Source organism: Asterias amurensis, chromosome 16 (genome assembly GCF_032118995.1).
Source record: "Asterias amurensis chromosome 16, ASM3211899v1".
NCBI classification, from domain to species: Eukaryota; Metazoa; Echinodermata; class Asteroidea; order Forcipulatida; family Asteriidae; genus Asterias; species Asterias amurensis.
In genome coordinates, this window is record NC_092663.1 from 10,327,768 (window position 1) to 10,346,002 (window position 18,235).

General features: G+C 38.4%; 2 protein-coding genes across 10 annotated transcripts in view; one reads left to right on the forward strand and one right to left on the reverse strand.

The window, feature by feature from the left end:
• Positions 1 to 9,463, forward strand: part of LOC139948765 (elongator complex protein 2-like) — a 55,485-nt gene extending 46,022 nt beyond the window's left edge. The window contains exons 16-18 of one of the 8 annotated variants that reach the window (XR_011787478.1): positions 630 to 731; positions 1,108 to 4,912; positions 5,108 to 9,463. Coding sequence is in view for 1 of the 8 variants with exons in the window: in XM_071947083.1 (XP_071803184.1) it covers positions 630 to 731; positions 1,108 to 1,264 (259 nt within the window). In the remaining 7 variants the exon portion in view is untranslated. Of the gene's footprint in view, positions 1 to 629; positions 732 to 1,107 lie in introns of all 8 variants that reach the window. The other 7 variants (XR_011787477.1, XR_011787482.1, XR_011787476.1 and 4 more) reach the window with 7 other exon arrangements.
• LOC139948764 (uncharacterized) overlaps positions 9,455 to 18,235 on the reverse strand; it is a 35,598-nt gene continuing 26,817 nt past the window's right edge. For both annotated transcript variants that reach the window (XM_071947081.1, XM_071947082.1), the window contains exons 12-16: positions 16,180 to 16,252; positions 14,694 to 15,004; positions 14,444 to 14,532; positions 11,243 to 11,384; positions 9,455 to 9,634 (exon numbers count right to left, since the gene is read on the reverse strand). In XM_071947081.1, the coding sequence (XP_071803182.1) occupies positions 9,594 to 9,634; positions 11,243 to 11,384; positions 14,444 to 14,532; positions 14,694 to 15,004; positions 16,180 to 16,252 (656 nt within the window). In that variant the 3' untranslated portion in view covers positions 9,455 to 9,593. The remainder of the gene's footprint in view (positions 9,635 to 11,242; positions 11,385 to 14,443; positions 14,533 to 14,693; positions 15,005 to 16,179; positions 16,253 to 18,235) is intronic.

Genomic DNA, 18,235 nt, shown 5'->3' on the forward strand with positions numbered 1-18,235 from the left:
AGTGGAAAATTACTTTTTTCTCAGGAACTATGGCATTTCAGAAGGAGCCGTTTCTCACGATGTTTTATACCATCAACCTCTCCCTATTACTTGTCACCAAGAAAGGTTTTATGCTAACAATTATTTTGAGTAATTACCAATAGTGTCCACTGCCTTTAACCATCTGAACTTGAATTCAATGCTCTAAACCATTCGGCCATGACACCCGGACACCAAAAAGAGATTGTCACTATGGTTTTTTAAAGTTTTTTTTATGCAATTCGCCTGACGCACAAGGCCTGAAGGCCACTTCAAGGTGTGGGCTACAATTATTTTTTCCAGAGGCCATTGCCACCTACTCCTAGGGCTGAAACAGGGTTACCCCTTTCACAGTCCATACGAATGTAGGCTTGGGTATCTTCAATTCGAAGCCTAGCCAGTAAAGCAGAAAGCACCACCTCCCCAAGTTTATGTAGCAAGTATCACGACCGGGACTGAACCCACACCCTGCTGATCAAACACCAGTGCTTGAATCCGGTGCTCTTAACTGCTCGGCCATGACACTGTAAACGCTTCTAGATTGTACTCCCATCGTGCAAAGTTTCTAATACTACACAACTGATCTTATGATGTTCTTCTTTTCCTATCAGTTATATCTTAGCAGTTGGGTTAGAGTCGGGATCGATGTCTGTGGCGCAATGGAACCCCAAGACTCCAAATGCCTGGCAGACATGTTTCTGCGTTCAACCACAGTAAGTTTACTCTAGGCTTCACTTTATTCCCCCCAAAAAGGGGATAGTGCCCCCCCCCCCAGTATCTATTCTTAGTACCTCTAGTCTGCCGCCTTGTCTGGCGCTACAAACAACTTTTTCTAAATCCTGGTTCAAACTTCTTGCGAATGTGATACAACAAATAAATCGCAGCAGTTGACGCTGCTCTAAAATCATTCACTGTGAAAGCAGCCCTGTGACATAAAAATTCATATCGCATTCGCAATCGTAGGAAGTATGAACCGGGCTAATAATGGCGTGTGATGTTTCAACGTTTTTTAACTTGCTGCCCAACAGAAGCATCACACCCTACGATGTTCTTCTCTACTCATTAACACTGACTTGTCTTTCCATCCAGACTCTGTCACACGATGACCGTCAAGCGGCTGAAGTGGAGGCCGAAGGTCAAGGGTAGTGACGATACAAAGCCTGATGGGATTACGCACCTCCAGCTGGCTAGCTGCAGCTCCGACAGCAGTGTTCGGTTTCACGACATCGACATCAACTCTTTATGACAAGAACAATGTTAAAGGCAGTGGACACAATTGGTAACTACTCAAAATTAATATAAGCATAAAACCTTACTTGGTAATGAGTAATGTGGAGAGGTTGATAGTATAAAACACTGTGAGAAGCGGCTCACTCTGAAGTGACAAAGTTTTAGAGAAAGAAGTAATTTTCCACCAATTTGATTTCAAGAGCTCATAATTAGTTTTTGAGGTCTCGAAATCAAGCATCTGAAAGCACACAATTTTGTGTTACAAGGGTGTTTTTTCTTTCATTATTATCTTGCAACTTCAACGACCAATGGAGCTCAAATTTTACAGGTTGGCTATTTTTTGCATATGTTGAGATACACCAAGTAAGAAGACTGGTCTTTGACAATTACCAAAGGTGTCCAGTGTCTTTAATATTGACTAGAGAGGCTCAGGGGAGGTAGGGAGACTGGAAGGATGGCGGGTAAGAATGGGGGTGTTGGCGACCGCTAAGTGAAAGGCAGTCGAAAGGGTAGTCTTGGTGCAAGAAGTCTTTGGATTTTTTCTTTGCTACCTTGCGATTATTGAACATCATGAACACTGTACAGCGCGCAGCAGCGGTTCAAGGTTTAGGGGTCGCTGTTCTCGCCGCTACGATCCACGCGCAACATTGCATGAACAATCAGTTAAACGATGTGTATGGAGTGCCCTCTACTAATGAAGTGTGACAGAGCCGAATTAACGACCAATCGATCAGGGGGGAAAAAAATGCTGAGAACGTCTTGCACCAAGACTATCGTTTTGGCTGACTTTAACCCTTTATGGAGATCATGACAAATCGCCTAGACATTGCAAATAGTGGTCATTTCTTGAATCAAATTTTGTCAGTAAAAATGTCACATGAAAAAGAACACTTGGTTAAAATTGTGTTTGGAAATTGAGGTACTATATTAACATACTCCATTGGAGAATTTCATATCCGGACATGACCTTTACTTTGACCTCTGTGGTACAAGCTGCTTGAGGCTACTATGGTCTCTAAAGGCTTGAAGGGAACTGGATCGTGCAATGGTAGAGCATTCTGGTGCACCCGACTCATGCCTAGCCCACTTATGTAAGCCTCGCACGAAAGCCAAATTTACATGGGGTAGGGACTGTTGCCTCGAACCCTACCCTACGCCAAACGACAATATGTACAGGGCTTATCAGCACAAGTGCTGGATGGATCCAGCACAAAAATGGTTCAATAAGCCCTGTGCAATTCAACCCAGTTCCAGATTGAAAATGACTATCTGAAATAATAAACACAACACATTTCAATTGTTAATAGTTATTCATTAACCTTTATTGTTAACACTTTTAATAACATCAATATATAAGACTAAAAGCACTACAGGAAGGTTGTAGGAGGAGGAGGGTTGTCATTTATGTTGTCAAAATTGTTAAGGTCGTACTGGACCCAATTTCATGGCTACAGCTACAGTTATAAGCAAAGAATCTGTGCTTATGGAAGCAGGGAATTTTTGTGCGAAATTTGACAAGTTCACAAGGGTCAATGGGTCAATGTACAAAATTTGACAAGTTCACAAGGTTATAAGCCTTGTACACATTTTCAGGCAAAATTTGACAAGTTCACAAGGCATGTGTATAGCCTTGTACCCATTTGAGTGCGAAATTTGACAAGTTCACACGGCTATAGCCTTGTGCACATTTTAGTGCGAAATTTGACAAGTTCACAAGGCTATATTATATAACCTTGTACACATTTTAGTGCAAAAATTGACAAGTTCACAAGTTTATAGCCTTGTACACATTTTCAGGCAAAATTTGACAAGTTCACAAGGCTATATAGCCTTGTACCCATTTGAGTGCGAAATTTGACAAGTTCACAAGGCTATAGCCTTGTACCCATTTGAGTGCGAAATTTGACAAGTTCACAAGGCTTGTACACATTTTAGTGCAAAATTTGACAAGTTCACAAGGCTTGTACACATTTTTGTGCGAAATTTGACAAGTTCACAAGGCTATAGCCTTGTACACATTTTAGTGCAAAATTTGACAAGTTCGCAAGGCTATAGCCTTGTACACATTTTCAGGCAAAATATGATAAGTTCACATAGCCTTGTTCACACTTTCAGGCAAAAGATGACAAGTTCACAAGGCTATAGCCTTGTACACATTTTAGTGCGAAATTTGACAAGTTCACAAGGCTATAGCCTTGTACACATTTTAGTGCGAAATTTGACAAGTTCACAAGGCTATAGCCTTGTACACATTTTAGTTCGAAATTTGACAAGTTCACAAGGCTATAGCCTTGTACACATTTTAGTGCGAAATTTGACAAGTTCACAAGGTAATAGCCTTGTACACATTTTATGTGCAAAATTTGACAAGTTCACAAGGCTATAGCCTTGTACACATATTAGTGCAAAATTTGACAAGTTCACAAGGCTATAGCCTTGTACACATTTTCAGGCAAAAGATGACAAGTTCACAAGGCTATATATATAGCCTTGTACACATTTTAGTGCAAAATTTGACAAGTTCACAAGGCTATAGCCTTGTACACATTTTCAGGCAAAATATGATAAGTTCACAAGGCTATAGCCTTGTTCACACGTTCAGGGAAAATTTCACAAGTTCACAAGGCTTGTACACATTTTAGTGTGAAATTTGACAAGTTCACAAGGCTATAGCCTTGTACACATATTCAGGCAAAATATGACAAGTTCACAAGGCTATAGCCTTGTACCCATTTGAGTGCGAAATGTGACAAGTTCACAAGGCTTGTACACATTTTAGTGCAAAATTTGACAAGTTCACAAGGCTTGTACACATTTTTATGCGAAATTTGACAAGTTCACAAGGCTATAGCCTTGTACACATTTTATGTGCCAAATTTGACAAGTTCACAAGGCTATAGCCTTGTACACATATTCAGGCAAAATATGACAAGTTCACAAGGCTATAGCCTTGCACACATTCAGGCAAAATTTGACAAGTTCACACGGCTATAGCCTTGTGCACATTTTAGTGCGAAATTTGACAAGTTCACAAGGCTATATTATATAACCTTGTACACATTTTAGTGCGAAATTTGACAAGTTCACAAGTTTATAGCCTTGTACACATTTTAGTGCGAAATTTGACAAGTTCACAAGGCTATAGCCTTGTACACATTTTAGTGCGAAATTTGACAAGTTCACAAGGCTATAGCCTTGTACCCATTTGAGTGCGAAATTTGACAAGTTCACAAGGCTTGTACACATTTTAGTGCAAAATTTGACAAGTTCACAAGGCTTGTACACATTTTTGTGCGAAATTTGACAAGTTCACAAGGCTATAGCCTTGTACACATTTTATGTGCCAAATTTGACAAGTTCACAAGGCTATAGCCTTGTACACATAATCAGGCAAAATATGACAAGTTCACAAGGCTATAGCCTTGCACACATATTCAGGGAAAATTTCACAAGTTCACAAGGCTTGTACACATTTTAGTGCGAAATTTGACAAGTTCACAAGGCTATAGCCTTGTACACATTTTCAGGCAAAAGATTACAAGTTCACAAGGCTATAGCCTTGTTCACATTTTCAGGCAAAATTTCACAAGTTCACAAGGCCTTGCACACATATTCAGGCAAAATTTGACAAGTTCACAAGGCTATAGCCTTGTACACATTTTATGTGCGAAATTTGACAAGTTCACAAGTTTATAGCCTTGTACACATTTTCAGGCAAAATTTGACAAGTTCACAAGGCTATAGCCTTGTACACATTTTATGTGCAAAATTTGACAAGTTCACAAGGCTATAGCCTTGTACACATTGTATGTGCAAAATTTGACAAGTTCACAAGGCTATAGCCTTGTACACATTTTAGTGCGAAATTTGACAAGTTCACAAGGCTATAGCCTTGTACACATTTTCAGGCAAAATATGACAAGTTCACAAGGCTATAGCCTTGTTCACAATTTCAGGCAAAATTTCACAAGTTCACAAGGCCTTGTACCCATTTGAGTGCGAAATTTGACAAGTTCACAAGGCTTGTACACATTTTAGTGCAAAATTTGACAAGTTCACAAGGCTTGTACACATTTTTGTGCGAAATTTGACAAGTTCACAAGGCTATATAGCCTTGTACACATTTTATGTGCAAAATTTGACAATTTCACAAGGCTATAGCCTTGTACACATTTTATGTGCCAAATTTGACAAGTTCACAAGGCTATAGCCTTGTACACATATTCAGGCAAAATATGACAAGTTCACAAGGCTATAGCCTTGTACACATATTCAGGCAAAATTTGACAAGTTCACAAGGCTATAGCCTTCTGCACATTTTAGTGCGAAATTTGACAAGTTCACAAGTTTATAGCCTTGTACACATTTTCAGGCAAAATTTGACAAGTTCACAAGGCTATATAGCCTTGTACACATTTGAGTGCGAAATTTGACAAGTTCACAAGGCTATATATAGCCTTGTACACATTTTCAGGCAAAATTTGACAAGTTCACAAGGCTTGTACACATTTAGTGCAAAATTTGACAAGTTCACAAGGCTATATATAGCCTTGTACACATTTTCAGGCAAAATTTGAAAAGTTCACAAGGCTTGTACACATTTAGTGCAAAATTTGACAAGTTCACAAGGCTTGTACACATTTTTGTGCGAAATTTGACAAGTTCACAAGGCTATAGCCTTGTACACATTTTATGTGCAAAATTTGACAATTTCACAAGGCTATAGCCTTGTACACATATTCAGGCAAAATATGACAAGTTCACAAGGCTATAGCCTTGTACACATATTCAGGCAAAATATGACAAGTTCACAAGGCTATAGCCTTGTACACATATTCAGGCAAAATATGACAAGTTCACAAGGCTATAGCCTTGTGCACATTTTAGTGCGAAATTTGACAAGTTCACAAGGCTATATTATATAACCTTGTACACATTTTAGTGCGAAATTTGACAAGTTCACAAGTTTATAGCCTTGTACACATTTTCAGGCAAAATTTGACAAGTTCACAAGGCCTTGTACACATTGTATGTGCAAAATTTGACAAGTTCACAAGGCTATAGCCTTGTACACATTTTAGTGCGAAATTTGACAAGTTCACAAGGCTATAGCCTTGTACACATTTTCAGGCAAAATATGATAAGTTCACAAGGCTATAGCCTTGTTCACACTTTCAGGGAAAATTTCACAAGTTCACAAGGCATGTACACATTTTAGTGCGAAATTTGACAAGTTCACAAGGCTATAGCCTTGTACACATTTTCAGGCAAAATATGACAAGTTCACAAGGCTATAGCCTTGTTTACATTTTCAGGCAAAATTTCACAAGTTCACAAGGCCTTGCACACATATTCAGGCACAATTTGACAAGTTCACAAGGCTATAGCCTTGTACACATTTTATGTGCAAAATTTGACAAAACAAGTTTATAGCCTTGTACACATTTTCAGGCAAAATATGACAAGTTCACAAGGCTTGTACACATTTTAGTGCGAAATTTGACAAGTTCACAAGGCTATATAGCCTTGTACACATTTTCAGGCAAAATTTGACAAGTTCACAAGGCTATATAAAGCCTTGTTCACATTTTGCAAAATTTAAAAAGTTCATAAGGCTATATCCTTGTACACATTTTATGTGCAAAATTCAACAAGTTCACATTTTAAGGCAAAATTTGACAAGTTCACAAGGCCCTATACATATTTGTTGTGCAAAATTTGACAAGTTCACAAGGCTTGTACACATTTTTGTGCGAAATTTGACAAGTTCACAAGGCTATAGCCTTGTACACATTTTATGTGCAAAATTTGACAATTTCACAAGGCTATAGCCTTGTACACATATTCAGGCAAAATATGACAAGTTCACAAGGCTATAGCCTTGTACACATATTCAGGCAAAATATGACAAGTTCACAAGGCTATAGCCTTGTACACATATTCAGGCAAAATATGACAAGTTCACAAGGCTATAGCCTTGTGCACATTTTAGTGCGAAATTTGACAAGTTCACAAGGCTATATTATATAACCTTGTACACATTTTAGTGCGAAATTTGACAAGTTCACAAGTTTATAGCCTTGTACACATTTTCAGGCAAAATTTGACAAGTTCACAAGGCCTTGTACACATTGTATGTGCAAAATTTGACAAGTTCACAAGGCTATAGCCTTGTACACATTTTAGTGCGAAATTTGACAAGTTCACAAGGCTATAGCCTTGTACACATTTTCAGGCAAAATATGATAAGTTCACAAGGCTATAGCCTTGTTCACACTTTCAGGGAAAATTTCACAAGTTCACAAGGCATGTACACATTTTAGTGCGAAATTTGACAAGTTCACAAGGCTATAGCCTTGTACACATTTTCAGGCAAAATATGACAAGTTCACAAGGCTATAGCCTTGTTTACATTTTCAGGCAAAATTTCACAAGTTCACAAGGCCTTGCACACATATTCAGGCACAATTTGACAAGTTCACAAGGCTATAGCCTTGTACACATTTTATGTGCAAAATTTGACAAAACAAGTTTATAGCCTTGTACACATTTTCAGGCAAAATATGACAAGTTCACAAGGCTTGTACACATTTTAGTGCGAAATTTGACAAGTTCACAAGGCTATATAGCCTTGTACACATTTTCAGGCAAAATTTGACAAGTTCACAAGGCTATATAAAGCCTTGTTCACATTTTGCAAAATTTAAAAAGTTCATAAGGCTATATCCTTGTACACATTTTATGTGCAAAATTCAACAAGTTCACATTTTAAGGCAAAATTTGACAAGTTCACAAGGCCCTATACATATTTGTTGTGCAAAATTTGACAAGTTTACAAGCATTTTTATCAAAATTTGACAATTTTTGAAGGTGTGATGTGTTGCTCTAAAATGATGCAGTAGGCTCTACTGATGCCTTTTTATATAACTTGAGCATAATTCAAACTATATTTAGGAAAATATTGATACTTGAAACATAGGCCCCCAAAAATGAAAAAACGACAAGGATTTTTATCAATTTTGGGGCAATTTTTAAGCTATAATTTTATGCTCTAAAATGATGCAGTAGGCTCTACTGATGCCTTTTTATATAACTTGAGCTATGATTCAAGCTATATTTAGGGAAATATTGATACTTGAAATATACATGTACATTGTAGGACAAAAAAAACAATGACAAAAAAGAAGAGAAAAAAAACCCAAGTAAAACCAGCATTTTGCTTAAAGGCACTGGACACTATTGGTAATTACTCAAAATAATTATTAGCATAAAACCTTACTTGGTACCGAGTAATGGGGAGAGGTTGGTAGTATAAAACATTGTGAGAAACAGCTCCTTCTGAAGTAACGTAGTTTTCCAGAAAAAAGTAGTTTTCCACAAATTTGATTTCGAGACCTCAAGTTTAGAATTTGAGGTCTCAAAATCAAGCATCTGAAAGCACATAACTTCGTGTGACAAGAGTGTTTTTTCTTTCATAATTATCTCGCAACTTCGACGACCAATTGAGCTCAAATTTTCACATGTTTGTTATTGTATGCATATGTTGAGATACACCAAGTGAAAAGACTGGTCTTTGACAATTACCAAAAGTGTCTAGTGTCTTTAATGTGAATGCTCTTAAATGATGCAGTTTGGTATACTGAGGCTTTGTATATACATGTTACTACTTTTAAATTCTTTGAACCTAGGAGTTCTTGTAAAGAGTATCTTACAAGGTGTTTTGATTCTGTCCACACACAGTGTTTCAAGATAAACCCGAAGGTGTCTAAAGATAAACCCACTAGCCCGACAATCTAACTTTTATGGGTTGAAACTGATTCGGTCTAACTTTAAATAAATGCAATAAAAAGATTTTTAGAAAGTGATTAAACGAAACTGAAGGAAAGATCAAGGCACGATTGAAACAATACTTAAAACAAGAAACACTTTTAATACAGAGCCGACCCTATATTGAACTTAGTTTGTTAAATCATCTCGCAAGATGGAACGAAACGTCTGGAATGAATCAAGAATTAACAAGTTTCTGGTTTAAGTTCAGAAAATACTTTAGGAAAACATATAATCGCAGAAAATTTATAAGAATCTGTTCTCGGGTTACCATAATTAAAAGTGAGAACATCCGAATGCCTGCTGTTGATCTTAAAATTGCTCCTCAGAAAATTACAACTAGAATAAGAAGTGTTAAAAGCTAACTGCTTGGCAGTTAAACTTGACCTTATCTGCGACTGAAACGGCCGTCATCGTTGATGCGCCAAAGCCAGTTCTGGCAGCTGTCTGGAGCAGGTACTGCATCTAACAGAAACTCCCCGTTGAGTAGGAATTCCGCAAGCTGGAGACCGATGAGCCTATTCTGATGCTTGACCAGGGTGAAGGGTGTTGGTACGCTCTGCATAAATAATAAGAACAAATATAATAATTAGGGAGGCTAATCATCCTTACTCGCAGCTAAGAGCTGAATTACGAAGGACACAGCTACAATGTGTTTTAGAAGCTGGCATGCAAGGGCCCTTTTGGCAGCCAGCCACATCAACCCATTATGACCACGGAGCACAGCCAGAGATCAAAAGTGTTTGATTTGTCTCGAGGGAGGAAAACCGGATGGTCTGGGAAAACCCTTGTCGCACAGCAGAGAACCAGCGCACAACTCAACTCACATATGGCCCTGGCCGGGTATCGGACCAGGGTCACCTTGGTGAGAGACGAGCGCTTTACGCACAAGCCAACCATGCCCCCATGAAGACAATGTTAAACCACACATTCAGTGCTATCTTTGAACAATAAGAGAAAGGGGAAAAAAAACAAATAACTTCCTCCACAGATTGAGTCAAACATAAGTTGACTATGATTGGTGATATTTTTCAAAACAAACAAAATGAAACTCAAAAATCTAGTAAAGTATTTATTTAACAAGCACTCTCTCCTGCTTACTAGGAAAAAAAGAATGAAATAAATTGATCATTCCTAAGAGGAGTTATGTCTATTTTAATCAAGGTACTCATTTAGCAAGCTGTCCACAGAACACTTGACAAAACAAATGAATGACTTTGTTATACCCTTTGCTACTTACTCAGATGTTTAGATTCAGTCAAGCATTAACAATCCATGGACAGCTACAAACACGAGTGCTTTCAGTAAAACAGGCATAGCGTCTCTTAGAAATGATCAATTTGTTTCATTCCTTTTTTTCAGATAAGCAGGAAAGAATGCTTGTTTAACCGTTCACTGGAGCATGGTCAACTATGGTCAATTCGAGAGCTACGTCACAGTTTCTGGTTTCCAATATATATGGCTCTGGTCAGGTCTAGTCGCTCACCCAAACTTTCTCAATTCCCATACTCCTGAGAAACAGTCCAATCAAAAAGTGCAGTCACAGTTTCATTTCATTTATTTATTCTGGTTGTGTAGCCAAGAACTCTCAGAACATTTATTCTGATCACTGATGTACATAGTCAAGAATCCAATGGAGAGAAGACAAGGAAGGAAGTTTCAGTTTTAGATGTGGGAGGAATACCCCCAGAGATTTATTCAAGGTAAAACCCACACAGACAGGTAGGAAGTAATAATGGACACAACAAATATTGTGTACCCTCGATTGTGGCTGTTCATCTGTATCTGTATCTAATTCTAAACCCTGCTTTTTAAGGGGGGATGTCGTCATCTTCATCATCATCATCTCAGTTTTAAAGTTGTTGTCCAGTCTGTTCTGGGTTGGTCTGCTTTCTCCCTTTGGCTCTCCTCCACTTGGCTCTGTCCGTTGCATCCCTTGTATCGACTCCAAGCAGTTGCATGTTATTTGACATGGAGCTCTGCCACGGCTTGCGCAGTTTGGCCAACAGGTGTAAGCCCACCGCAGCCTGTGCCTCCTCAATACGATACCGATATGACTTTTGTTATTTCAAATATCAAGTAACAATGAACAATTCCAAATCTGAAGCCAAGACAAAAACATAATTACAGTTTGCCTTGTACAATGTCTTCAGTTGGTTATACTTACTCAAGGAGTTAAAGCTGCTAGGCAACTCTGTAGAAACCCCCGAGGTGAAGGACCCAAAACCAGAAGTTTGGTTTTCCCTGGTGCCAAAACTGTTAGAGGTTCCGCTTGGACATGGGGTGATGGGAATGCTGCCAGTCTCGTCCTGAAAAGAAAAAAACACAATTATAATAAACAGTTTGAATGCAGCGATGATAGCTAATTGATGGCACTGTCCCTTTTAGCGACGCTCCAACACTGTTGACTTAAGATTAACACAAAACTGTTAGTTAACTTTTGTGGGTAGGGTCAACGTTTGGGTATTACGTTTAAAGTTGTGTCAGATCAACAGGGGTAGTCGTCAAACATAAAAGAAGACAAGAAGAAACGGTTAACAAATGTGTCAGTTAAAGGCAGTGGACACTTTCGGTAAATACTCAAAACAATTATCAGCATTGTACCTCATTTGGTAACGAGTAATGGGGAGAGATTGGTAGTATAAAACATTGTGAGAAACATCTCCCTCTGAAGTGACATAGTTTTCAAATTTGATTTCGAGACCTCAAGTTTAGAATTTGAGTTCTCGAAATCAAGCAACTGCAAGTATACAACTTTGTGTGCAAGGGTGTTTTTCTTTCATAGTTACCTTGTAACTCTCGACGACCAATCAAGCTCAAATTTTCACAGGTTTGTTATTTTGTGCATATGTTGAGATACACCAAGTGGGAAGACTGGTCTTTGACAACTACCAATAGTGTCCAGTGTCTTTTATGGATTTTTAAGAGAGACCAGGAGGATATTTTTTTAGATCCTCTCTTTGCAGAAATAACATGTTTTCATGCCTTCGTGGCAATCATAAGTTGCAAGTGTGGGTAAATGTGGGTAAAAGAATCGTTAATACTATACCCTTGCAGGAAGAATAGTCCCTTATAGAATACACAATTTCCATTCCAATTTTTGTGCGGACAAATATTTGTACATAACATTACTTTCCAGTGAAATGTTTCTCAAAATACTGTACACCAACATATCGCTAGGTCTCGTGTCTTGTAATAAAAACGATAATAATAATAATAGTAATAATAATAATAATCATCATCATCATCATCATCGTCAGGCCATCTTGTCAGATGATGCCTGCAGAGGTCGATCTACAGCAGGGGCGTGCCTTCGTGCACCTCGCTCCTCCTGGGTCTGGGCACATGAATCGTTTATATGCCTAGCCGGAAGAATAGTCCCATATAGAAATACACAATTTCTATTCCATTTTTTGTGCAGACAAATATTTTTACATAACAACATTACGTTGCAGTGAATTGTTTCTCAAAATGCAGTATTGACCCATTTCACCTGACGTCATCAGCAGACAATTCTTGAATGCGCCATACTGGTAGGCAATTTCACTGTGCGTTTTTATATTACATGTAACTCTATGGTGCGCGTTATGCAGCGAAAGTGTTCATTTTAGGCGACGCGGCGTTAATACACGTAAACCTAACTGCCCACCAACATGGTGAGCGTGGCATTGGTCACCGCGTGTGATACGCGTGCAAGGGGTCAATACTATCATATCGCTAGGTCTCATGTCTTGTGAAAGACATAACTTATTTATCACTCTTTGGTTCAAGGTGGTTTGTTGTAAATCTGAATGCTGATATTATTTTTTGAGAAGTACTTGAATCCTACACGGCTAAAGAATGCAACAAGATTTTGTTTGAAATGTGATAACAAGAGACCAAGGTTCAGGGAGATTTGGGATTTTTTTTCCAACAGATTGTAAAGATTGGATTTATTTTAAGGGATTCTCTGCAAAATCAGGGAGAGATGATAGCCTACTGTTATACTACAATGACATCCTGGATATAAGGGTCAATTTCTGGGGCGAAAATTTTCAAAGCTTCATAAATCAAATCTTACCCGCAAGCCACTAATATCAACAGATTCACATTCTATGGCAGCATACATTTTTCTGCGCTGGGTTTTGGTTGTCAGATATTTCTCTCAAATCCGTCATGTTCATGAAATATGCAGCTCCCAACGTTAAGAAATTCATGTTTCTTTGATTTTTTTTTTCACAGTTGTCTGCCGTGCGTACACTAACATTCGGGTGCAATATTTCACAAAAGTGGCGGATTTGTGAGGCATATACGTATAACGACCAAAACCCAACGCAGAAAAATGTATGCTGCCATGGAATCTGTTGAAATAAGTGGCTTGTTGCAGGTAAGATTTGAGTAATGAAGCTTTGAAAATTTTCCGCCCCAGAAACGGGCCTTAATATGTGTGTCTCAAAAAAAACTAACACTTTTTGAAATGGTTCTGGGGGAAAAGGTTTAGGTGTATGAATAGCTTATGGTCTAAATTTTCATATGATATCAAAAAGTCAGAAAAATAATTCCTGATTGGGTGAGCACTGCTCACTTGAAGGGTATAAAAATAAGGCTGCGCAGGAATTAGCCTTCCCTTTGAGAGGCAAGGCCTTTGTATAGCTTACAAAATTCAATCCAAGATGTCGGCTACTTCAGGTCAATGGGTAACCTGAAGAATAAGTAGCCAACATTTTCAACAAACCGTATTTGAATAGTCATTTAAGTTAATCCCCATCAGGTTATTAAGAAAAACCAATACATTGTTCAACTAATCCTACAATAACTGAAATAGGGGGGTAAAGGTTTTTTATTTTAATTCATGCGAAGTTATGTGAAAAAAAGTAACATGGAACTTGCACAAAATATCACCCCATCCTGACTCCCATGAACACACCACTGAGTCTACAAGAGAAAGTCATAATGCTACATGAAACAAATGCAATTCCTGTTCACTTATGCATACAAAAAAGTTTAATAAACCATAAAATTCACTCAGCAAACCCAAACTGATCACAATATTGATCATGAATTTATCATATCACCCTCAATTTTGAACACTCACAAATTGGAAGGCTACAGCCTAGTTTTCATACCCTTCACAAAAGTGAGCAGCGCTCCTCAGGCATGAATTATTTTCGGACTTCTTGGTGTCATATGAAAGTTGAGACCATAAGCTATCCATACATATAAACCTTTTCCCCCAGAATTGTATATTTTATTATTCGGCAGCCATTTCAAAAGTGTATAGGTTTTTTTTGAGACACCCGGTAGGAGAGATGACAGCTCTGCATACACAATCCACTAACGATCACCCAGGTCTAGTGCCAAGACTACCCCTGTGCATAGTTATACTCACCGAGTCATACACAGTCCATGAGGAAGACCTCTCCACTGATCCACTGTCCCTACCAGAAAGGAAACTCCCTGGAATCTCCAGAGAGTCATCTGCAAAATAAAAAACATTCATGACAAGAAACGCCACTTTCAGTAAAAATGAAAGGCCTCGTAACGTGACTAAATGCGATACTAGCTTTTATGCAAATTGTAAACTATGAATATTCATTTATGGGCACTTGACTCAAAGAGGGAATAGCTTTTTATTTTACCATGTTGGTCCCCCAGCTGGTCTTGGAGGAAGCTGAGGTGTGCTTGGCTGTTGGCTGAAGACTGGCGCATGGAAGGACGCTCTGAGACACCCAGTAGTGGACTTGCGTGATTGGTGCCGTCAAAATCTCGGGCATAAGGCAATAGCAGACCAGCAGGGCGAGTGCCTTCTACGATGTTGGTCTCGGGCAGGGCGAAGTCAACTTTGAAAGGTACCTTAACATCTCGGTTGCCATCAGGTCCATACGTGTCTAGTCCAGGTGCATGCACGTCTTCATCACCCTCCGGTTGGCTCAGTGGCTTTTCAAAGGTACTACATGTAGGAGAAACAATTTTAGTTTTTACCCATACACCGATGTGTGTAAGCACTGTATACTAAGTACTTTCCCAAGTCTTGTGAAAAATATCACAGGCATGTTACTCAGGTGGGATTCGAACCCACGACCCTTGCAATTCTAGAGCAGTGTCTTACCAACTAGACTACCGAGGTTGCCCTGGTAGCTAGAGGCAGTTTGAATCCTATGTTTTGGCAGCAGGTATCACAACATCTATAATTTAAGATCAGGTCAGCTTGCTTTTTTTTTTCTTTCTATTTTCTTTTATTTTTAAGTTCACCCCAAATGAGGCTAAAAGCTACTCTTGGTGAATGGCTTTAAGAAGTAAAAATCTAAGATGAAAATAATTCAGAGGAGCTGAAGGTAGGAGTTTATATTCCTCTTTAAACAGTCTAGGATGGAGGGAAACAGTCTAGGATGGAGGGAAACATGCACCAGGCAAGGATTTCCAAAGAGATGCAGTACGCAGAATAAAGCTGTTTGAATGTCACTTCGCTCTGCATCTCAGCAAAGCAAGATTGTATGGGTGACATGAAGCAGAAAGTCTGGTTTCATGCTCAAACATCGTGATAGGAGGAACCTGGGCCCATTTTCTTAGAACTGCTAAGCACAACAATTTGTTAAGCATGAAATTTTTGCCTTAATAAAAAAAAGATTACCAACTAAACTTCCATTTGTTGCATTGTTACTGGTATTCAGCTGTTGTTTGCTTATCCTGAAAATCACATGGAAATTTGGTTTGGCTGCTTATTCATCACAACTTTTCTAATTTTTCCAAGGGCAAGAAAAATCAAAAATCAGACTAAAAAGTAGGAAGAATATCATGCCTGTTACAATAAGTGCACTGGGACGTTTTCATGCATTACACAAACACACAGCACCCAGGGCTTTACGTCCAATCTGAAGGAAGAAGCAATAATGGTTAAGTGTCTTGCTTAAGGATTCCCAACCCCCACCCCCCCCCCCCCCAAAAAAAAAAAAATAATACTTACCTTTTCGGTGGATTCTGGGCGATGTCAATAATGGTTAAGTGTCTTGCTTAAGGATCCCCAACCACCAACAAAAAAAATTACCTTTTCGGTGGATTCTGAGCAATATCAATAATGGTTAAGTGTATTGCTTAAGGATCCCCAACCACAAACAAAAAAATTACCTTTTCGATGGATTCTGTGCGCTGTCATGTGGTGGTGGCTCCTCGATGGCTCGTACATTGTAAAGCTTATTCACTACACAGAAAGAAGAAATAAGCATAAAGAGTCGTTGGTACAAGATTTAATGACATTCATTTAGGGAAAGCTATATTTACAAAAAAATACCCTTTGGTTTTTGGAACCATTCAATTGGTTTGGTCCTATAACAAATGTAGATGTACACAATAAATTAAACTAACATCTAAAAATTATGTTTCAAAAGGTGGTCTCGATCGTTTTTGAGATATTGCAGATAATCCAAAGCGCATACTATACCCTCGCAGGAAGAATAGTCCCTTATAGGAATACACACTTACACGATAACGCTTCTCATATTCCATTTTTTGTGCATACAATAATTGTTACATAACAACATTACATTGAAGTGAAATGTTGCTCAAAATGCTGTATACTATCATACGCTGCTTTAAGCTACATGTATTAACTAAAGGTTTTTATTGTCATTAAATGTCATTTATTGTCATTAGTTTTAAGAGTGATTACCAAACGTAAACCTTCCTTATAAGGAAAGAGGTCAGAATAAGTCATCCTTTTCCTCTGGCAACTCACACCTGTTATATCCATGTAATTCCTTTTCAAAACATGCACAAACCAGTAAGGCTGCTGACTAACTCAGGCAGATTCACTGCTTTGCCAGTTTATGACCCAAGTACATGTAAATCAATGTAAAAATATCCACTCACTGAAAAGGATGTATACTTTCCAAGTGTTTTTATGGCCAAACTTGGAAATTCTTTAAATGCACTGTACACGTTTCGTAATTACTCAAAATATATATATTAGCATAAAACCTTACTTTGTAACAAGTAATGGACAGCTGTTGTAGTATAAAACGGCTCCCTCTGAAGTAACAGAGTTTTTGAGAAAGAGGCAATTTCTCACTAAAATGATAAAAGACTTATGGCCAGAAGCCTTTTATTCCTATCTGAAAGCACACTATTTTGTACGACAAGGGTGTTTTTTCATTCATCATTTTCTTGCAACTTCAATGACCAATTGAGTCAAAATTTTCACAGGCTCATTTTATTTTAATGCATATGTTGGGATACACCAAGTGAGAATACTTGACTTTGACAATTACATAACGTGTTCAGTGTCTTTAAAGGAGCTTTTCTGTAATGTAGATCTTAACACTTGTCCGACCGCAGCGGTTGCTGTGCTATAAAGGCTGTGTCCAAACTGGCTGAATCAGCAACCAAGACCATATCCTAGCTGGAGGCAATGGCTTCAGCTATGTGAATAGTAGTGCTAGGCGAATAGTGAAATTTTGTTATTCGAATACCGCTGGCCAACTATCCGAAATTAACCGGATATTTGAAGTTTTTTCGCCGCTAGAGGGCGCTATTAAAAAAAATTAAAATAATTTTTTTGGGCCGCTAGAGGGCGCTGTTCGTTTGTGAATGAGATCTTATGGGCGGATTGATATTAGTTTTAGACAGTGTCACTCGGTTCATTCATAAAAATAACCGGATCTAATTTAAAGATGGCGATTTGCTTTTTATATTGATCGTGATTGACTCTACGTGAAGGAAAACTTTCGTAATCTTTAAACAAATTACGTCAGAAATGTCATTGTTTTAACTCTTCACGGAGGTGAGCATAGTTAAATACTTAATTTATGCTGTCTTAATAGAAGTTTCATAAGGATTCAGACAAAACATTCCTATCAGTTGTCCCCCGACGTCCGCGGATATTCGGATATTAAAGAATATCCGGTTACTTGGTTGTAATTACAGAACTATCCGGTTTATAAATAGGTATTCGCGCCCATTGCGGATATCCAGTTAAGAAAAAAAAGGCATTCGCGGTTACGGATAGAAAAACCTGTTCGCCATTAACCGGATATTCAAATAATTCGCCCAGGCCTAATGAATAGTGTCAAGGGTTTTTTCTAAAGATGTCCTATACTTTAATGCATAACGACCAGATGTAGTCATAGCCACCCATTCAGACACAGCCTCAGGAGATTCTTGAAAAATATGTTGAAGTGTTAAAAGT